Source organism: Rhea americana, unplaced genomic scaffold, assembly GCF_003343005.1.
Source record: "Rhea americana isolate MKP2758 unplaced genomic scaffold, rheAme1 scaffold_42, whole genome shotgun sequence".
In the NCBI taxonomy this organism is placed as follows: Eukaryota; Metazoa; Chordata; class Aves; order Rheiformes; family Rheidae; genus Rhea; species Rhea americana.
The window spans coordinates 5,332,753-5,340,161 of NW_028186557.1; the positions used below are offsets into that span (position 1 = coordinate 5,332,753).

At 38.3% G+C, this 7,409-nt stretch overlaps 1 protein-coding gene across 1 annotated transcript in view; it reads left to right on the forward strand.

Moving 5' to 3' along the window:
- Positions 1-7,409, forward strand: part of CNIH1 (cornichon family member 1) — a 9,040-nt gene extending 1,631 nt beyond the window's left edge. The window contains exons 2-6 of the mRNA XM_085314981.1: positions 6-78; positions 1,025-1,093; positions 4,373-4,485; positions 5,495-5,638; positions 6,492-7,409. Of these exons, the coding sequence (XP_085171107.1) occupies positions 6-78; positions 1,025-1,093; positions 4,373-4,485; positions 5,495-5,638; positions 6,492-6,519 (427 nt within the window). The 3' untranslated portion in view covers positions 6,520-7,409. The remainder of the gene's footprint in view (positions 1-5; positions 79-1,024; positions 1,094-4,372; positions 4,486-5,494; positions 5,639-6,491) is intronic.

Here is a 7,409-nt window from a genome sequence, read left to right on the forward strand (position 1 = left end):
GGCAGACGGGCTCCCGAGGAGGCAGCGCCGGGAAGCCCGCCCGGGAGAAGGGTTTACCGCGCTCCTGCCGTGGGCCAGGTCGGCTGCGTATTTGCTGGAATAATAAGTACACCGCTGGTCTCGTGCTTTCTGTTAACACTTTGTTTTAGAGGGTTTTGGTAATTGATGAGTTTCTTGTCTCGAACCTGGCGCAGGGGAGCTAGGAGGCTACCCCAGACCAGCCACGGGAGCCCTGCTTTTGGAGAGCAGGGCTGCGAGGAGGACGGTACTCTTGGCCATATTCCAGGCTGCTTAGTTACCCTTTAAAAAAGCGTTTTATTTTAACACAAATGCTGTCTCGTAGACCTCTTTGACTTTATCTTGAACATAAACGATCCTTATCCAGGTAACGTGTTGATTCTCTCAAAACTTTTTTTTTTTTTTTTAATGTTTGATAGGGTATTTGTCCTGTAGAAAGGACTTTAATTTTATTTCATATTGGTATCTTTAAGTATCTTTGTATAAGAGCTCCAACATTAAAAAAAGCGTACGTAATGTCTGTGGATGCATCTTAGGGCTACGCAAACAGGTTCAGAGACCAGACATCTGGCTCCTTTTAAGGTTGCTTTTGCGCTCCTGTTGTTAATGAGCCAACCTGTGTGTCGACACTTGCRACGTTCGGGGTCTGGGCCCGGAGGAGGCAGCGAGTGGGGTCGAACGCTGCCAAAATGCACGTGGGGAACCTGTTGCTCGCGGGTGACAGTGTGTGAATGAGGGAGGTAAAAAGGCAAAGTGTGGTTAGCGGCAGAAGTCCCCCAGCATCTTAAACATCTTCCTTTTTGTTTCCTGAACCTGTCTCAAATTGCATTTTACCTCGTGGGTTTATGGCGCTGCACTTCCCTGTTCACGGAGAAGAAACTGCGTTCCTGAATGCGATGGCGGCACTTGGAAGCTGTGGCTCTGTACCAWCACGTTATTTTTTCATGGATCATGTATTTTACTGCTTCTGGATTGAAGAATCATAACTGTTTCAATTTTATTCTAGATTATAGCATTTGATGAACTGAAGACTGATTACAAGAATCCCATAGACCAATGTAATACGCTCAATCCTGTAAGTTGCATGATGAACGATTTCTTAAAGACATTAATGTACAGTACTTGTTTTTGGTAGTATCTTGATTTAATCGAAACAGGCAGTAGAACTGCATTTGGGCTGACAAAACCTAGCTATTGGATAGAGCTCCTAGGGAGAATTCTTTATCTGATCATTCTTTACGTTCAAGGTTGAATATTCTGACTATTATTAATCTGCTGGTGATCTTGTCAGCTGTCATACTAACATTCTTTCAATCTGCTTTTTACATTTTCGGCACAAAGACAGTTGAAAAGGTCAAAAAGATTAAAAGAGTCAAAATTGCATTAAAGGTGTGTACTGCTTTTTAGTTTAATGTTTTTAATGCTACTTCATTTTGTTAGGAACATTTGTACTACTATTAAGATGTTTTGTTTATTCTGCTTGTTCATCTGCTTGTTATTTGTCTGTTTAGGTTTATAGCAACTTYATGACTTTCCATATTTTGTGCAAAACAATTTTGCTTGCTTACCCAGTGAAGTGGGGAAAACTGTTACATGCCTATTTTTTACCTCCTGTTGATTAGCTGAAGTAACTTCAGATAGAAATAGATAGTATTTTTCAAGCAATATTTATTAAACTTCGAGATCAAAGGAGACCAGTTGTTTTTAAATATTGACCAAGTAAGTTGTGACCTTGCTTGAGGGTTTTGATGGGCGTACGGTGATAGGCCTTGTTCTCACTTTTTGTTTTGTGTCCCAGGATCAGGGGTGTATCTTGGTGTCCTTTTTTGGATGCAACTCTGACAGTCCTTGATTTGTGAAAAGCATTTGAATGAACTCTTTGCTTGCGATTATGAAAGGCCATTAATAAAAGAGAGGCTTATCAAAAAGCATGTATCTCGATACAGCCGAATCTCCTGCTCGTTTCCCGTTGTTCTAATTTTGGCCGGGATAGCCGGAGTGAAGCAGAGCGCAGGGGCAGCRCAGCAGTGCAGCCTGAACTGCAACTTCCCCGTGTTTGAAGAGTTAAGTAAATTATGCAAATGCCAAATGAATTTCCATTTGCTGGGGTGGAGGGAAGCGTACATTAAACACGCACCTCGTGAATCAACAGGGAGCATTATAGCAGGAGGATGAGTGGGGAGCAGAGGAGATGATATGCAGAGGGTTGCTTCTTGGGGAGTGAGGTCTGATGCTCGAAGAGATGCGCATCTAACAGTTTCCCTTGCTTGGTCTGTTTGACAACCATTTCTGCTATAGTACGGGGGAGGGCAAATTCTCATTACATTTATGCATTATGATGCATATCTTATCACAGCCTATAATGTATTATAATGCGCATGTTTAAAGCAAATATTAACCTTCTGTTAACCCACATGCATGTAGTGTTTATTTWTATGATAGTGTTGTGAAATGAAAATATTTAATAACTTGGTATTTTCAGTTGTGAGAAGTAGGTTAGATGTTAAGAGTAAAGTTAAGATCCAGACTGGGAAATGATCCTGGACAAAGGCACACAAGTGTTGYTTTTCTGTACAAAGAATCAAAAATTCTGATAACAAGGAACTGATACACACTTCAGTAGCAAGACTGGCTCAAAATAGTAACTGCTTAGTATACTGTTGATRTCTTCTCTTTCCTGCTCCTGTTACAGTAGCATCTATTCTCAGCGATGTTTCTTCCTCCCTARCTTTTGTGATAAATATCACGATAGAGTATGCACTGATTTCATTTTCCTAGAGAAGTGGAAAGAGTAAGGAAGGAGGATAAAATGTTGTGATAAATTTGTAAGAGGCAGATATTCTGGTATGGGTATAGGGTATAAAAAACAAGAAAAAGAGAAACGTGTTTGTTAATAAACTCAGTAGGTTTCAGACCTGGTAAATCTGTTTCAGTGGGCTGCCAAATGCACTGTGTCTTGTGTGGTTAGAGGGTTCCCCCCTCCCCTTTTTATTATAATTGTCAAGTTGTGAATGGTAAGTATACCAAGGATCTGTTTAAAAAAGAAACAAGAAAAAACAAAAAAACTTGAAACATTTCATTGATGACAGCTCATTTTTGTTGATACTGAGGCAAGTTTGTTTTGTTTGGTGTTTTTTGTTTAAAGACATAGAAGATAGTAGCAGAATAGATGGGGAGAATGTCTGTTTGCTGCTAGTATTCAGATTTCTAGGAAGGTATTTTTGGTGTTTAGAAGAAGCATCTGCTTAGACAGAATGAAAGAAAAYTACAAAACACTGAATCTTGGATGTAGTCATCCTACACAGACGGTGTTGTGTGTTATGTATATATGCACGCACACACATATGCATGTTTATATAGACATTTAATTTAAAGCCTTGATTTAGAAATGGAGATTTTTTTTTCCTGAGAAGTTTTAGTTAGTGATCCTGAGTTGAGGAGTCAGAAACTTAGATTTGCTTCTTTCTGAACTGTCTAACAAAGAAGTAAAGGGTGCCATTTTTGGGTGACTTTATTTTAGAAAATTTGACTCTTGTGCTAGGTGCGAGGTTTTGCTGGCTCTTTGCATGCATTTAATCTACATATCTCTCCGTATTACTCCTTTTAAYAACACTAATGCTACCTGGCATTTCACGCTTTCTGTGATTTCACAGTAACGGACAGTTAGCTCTGCAGACTTCTGCTGGGAAGCATGATACTACAAAGCATGTGTATTAGGTTCTCGAAAGGCCTTGTCTGAAGGAAAATGAAACTGGCCAATATGCCATGAACTGCACATGCATAGCTGCTGCTCTTCCCTCCTCCGCTGCAGAGAGCATAGTGCTTGTATTTGTGCATACTCACGTGCCTAACAATGTTACGGCTGATTTTGTTCGATAAGGCTTTGCTGAGGATGTTACGTTTTAGTAATAGTTTGAATTTGAACCCTTAGGACACATGTATTAATACCAGAACAAAGCTTTAAAATAGTGAAACACAAAACGTCTGCTACAGGGAGCACATTTCCTATTGGTATTTCGATGTTGCATGAGCAGAAATATCTTGACGCCCTCTTCTGAGGGTCATGAGGGTCATGTACAAAATGTGGAAGCCGTTAACAGTGCACTTAGATAACAGAAGCAATAAATACAGAAGCAATTTCTGTATCTTTCATTTTTTAAAATATTCTTTTTGGTTGATGAGTATAATGTGAAAACAGCAAAGCATACATTGCTAGTTGTTTTCACTTTCTGCAGTCGCCTTGTTCCTRTTAGTGTTTTTAGTAATATTCTTAAACAATAACTTACTTCAAAATAAATTATACAGCATAGGGTTTGAATAAACAAAACTTGTGACTCATATTTTTCTTTTCCAGCTTGTACTTCCAGAGTACCTCATCCATGCATTCTTCTGTGTTATGTTTCTCTGTGCAGCAGAGTGGCTTACACTGGGTCTCAATATGCCATTGTTGGCTTATCATATTTGGAGGTAATATTGATGAGTCTGGTATCTCTGTCGTCATGTTAATTGTAGCTCATTTTCCAGTTGCAGTGCTTCCTGTTAAGTGTTCTGCTGCTTTGGTGAATAAAGGTGCTTTCTGATAAGACAAAGCTTATGTCATGGCTATAAAATATAAACTGTTGCATTGCTTTCTCTGTAATTTCTTTATTTTTCTTGCTATGCAAGAATTGGGTTCTGTTGTATGTGCATTGGTTTTATCTGAAACATCAAAGGCCGACTAAAACTGCAACCTCACGCTGGCTTTGAGCCAGTGTGGCCTGCTTGTAAGGGTGGCAGTCCTGCTTTCCTCCTACCCTCAAGCTACAGGTGCCTCTTTCTTGYGTTGGTGTTAGTGCCAGCGCTGCTGTGCAGGGAGCTGCAGGAAGGCAGTAATGTGGCAGAGCAGTGACCAGCGCAGCAGCTGGCGTTCACGGTGCCGCTGCATCCATGCCAGTCTTGGCATGGAAAGGAATCAGAAGGGTGGAGGTAGGACTGGTCCTTTTGCTAGTAGCCTGCATAAAACTAGTGACTTTTTTTTTTTTTATGCTGCCCCAAGTATTTGTGATAGTCAGCATTCATTTCAGTAGTGATTAGAGGCAATCAGGCTACGTGCTGCTCTCTTCTCCAGCTTTTCCAACCCTTTTGCGAGGAATGCAATTTATCAGTTAAACAGAATACTACTTTTCATTTAAAATGAAATGTAAACTTACAAATTTGTCCTATGTCCTCCTGCTGTACCACAGAATTTAGCACGAGTCAGGGCACAGGTAAGCTCTTGTGGCATCATGCGAAAAAGGTCCTCAAAAGGCATGTTTAACTTTGGGGCATTGTTCTTGCAATTCATGACTCCTTTATGGAGTTTCTGGACTGTGCTGTGAGGGATGTGATTCCTTGTCTCAATTTTGGTATGAACTTCTGGGTGTGGTGGATGGGGGCAAGAAACACTTTTCCTTTGTTGTCACTGCAAAATCTGTTGCTAATTGTGTATTGCTTTCAGGTACATGAGTAGACCTGTGATGAGTGGCCCTGGTCTGTATGATCCTACAACCATCATGAATGCAGACATTTTAGCCTACTGCCAGAAAGAAGGATGGTGCAAATTAGCATTCTACCTTCTGTCATTTTTTTACTATCTATATGGGTAAGTTTTTTCTTCCTCTTTTTTTCCTCTCCCATTTAATTTTAGTCTGAAACTTTCTGATGGGGCTTAGCGCAGAAGAGAAAATTTGTATGTAAAAACATATCTAGTACCAACTTTCTCAAAAAAGAATCCACAGTTACCATATATTCTGTTTTAAAACATAAGTTGTAATTTGGTTTTAATTACAAATTTGAACCTCCATGTACCAAAATTATTTCAGAAAACATGACTGGAGACTTGAAAGCTCCAAGCCTTTCTTCTTTTAAACATAGTTTAAAAAATCTCCAGTATTTTCATTAAGAAGTTGGAATAGTAGTATTTCTAGCATAAATGATTATTTTGAAGTAAATGTGATTTTTGTGGAAATTAAAGGTAGAAGAGTCATTCTAGAGGTGAAAAGGTGTAGGATCCACAAAAGCCAAGGCAAGCTCCAGCTGTACCTCCTCCCCCTTCTCTTCTCAAGCCAAAAGCAAATTTTTTTTGCTCGGAACCAGTGTGCAGTCTTCCCTCCTCTCTGCATACTATAGTTCTTACTATGTAACTAGAATAGTGAAGGCTTTTAACATGTATTAATTGACTTTATACAGGACTCCCCATTCTAAAATCACTTTAGTGACAGCTGAGTTTGTTGCATCACTTTATGTCTATTTTATAATGCCATTATTTTGGTTTCTGAAAAGTCAGGAAATTGTGTGTATTGGTTTCTCTAAAAAATTCAGTATAGTCGCAGTTCATGTGCCTCACACACCAATTTGTTCCTTAGAAGAATATATAGAATTATATAATTTGATGTATAACATCAATCAAAACATTACATCTTATTACATCTTAATATCTTTATTTTATTTTCCAGCATGATTTATGTTTTGGTGAGCTCTTAAGACGACATTCAGCAAGCTTTGTTCCAGTTAAGTGCATGCAAAAGCCACAAAACATGGATTCTTTCCAATAAGAACCGGTTACCAAGACTAAATACGGAATCTGATGATCACATTTGAATTAGAAAAAAACAACTCCCCTCTTTTTAAAATATTTCCACATTTTATACCTGTGGGAAGACTGTTTTCTTATATTTTACTGGGACAATGAAATTAAAGAGAATTAAATGTAAATTAATATAAGGAAATTTGGGTTTGAAAAAGTTCTGACTTTGCACTCCGTAAGGAACAGCCATAATTTTCAAGTAGCTATTCATCACTATCCTTAGTATACTAGGATTTTTTTTTTTTTAACTGGGCTTTATAGTGGTTTGTTTGGACTTGCAAATCCCCATCTAACTGTAAATCAGCTGTAGCTGTCAAGTGCTTAAGAAGGACTGAAACCTTTGCTTATTTTACCTGTAGGTGACTTCAGTCTTAGAGATGAATACATGGACACAATTGCAAAAATAGTAGTTCTATTTTTTATTTTGCYTTTTTTTTTWWAAAAAAAAGATTTCTATATGGTTAAACTTTTCCTGTATATGCATGATTGAGAGATGTCCTGTATGTTCACTAAACATTAGCCTTGTTTTAATTTCAAGCATATGTCATTGYGATAGGAGATGAATTGCCACAAAGGAATGAATTTCAGTGATTTTTTTTTTTAATGTCTGTGCAGTCTTATTAACAAATTGACAACATGCAACACTTAAAGTCCAATGGTGAAAGTACTCTTGAGTTTAAGAGTAATACTGCAGACTTTCTCAAAGCAGAAATTGAGATTGTGAAACTGCCCTATTGTTCCTTAGTGCAATAAATAAAAAAAGAAAATCAAATTTAAGAGATGCTTA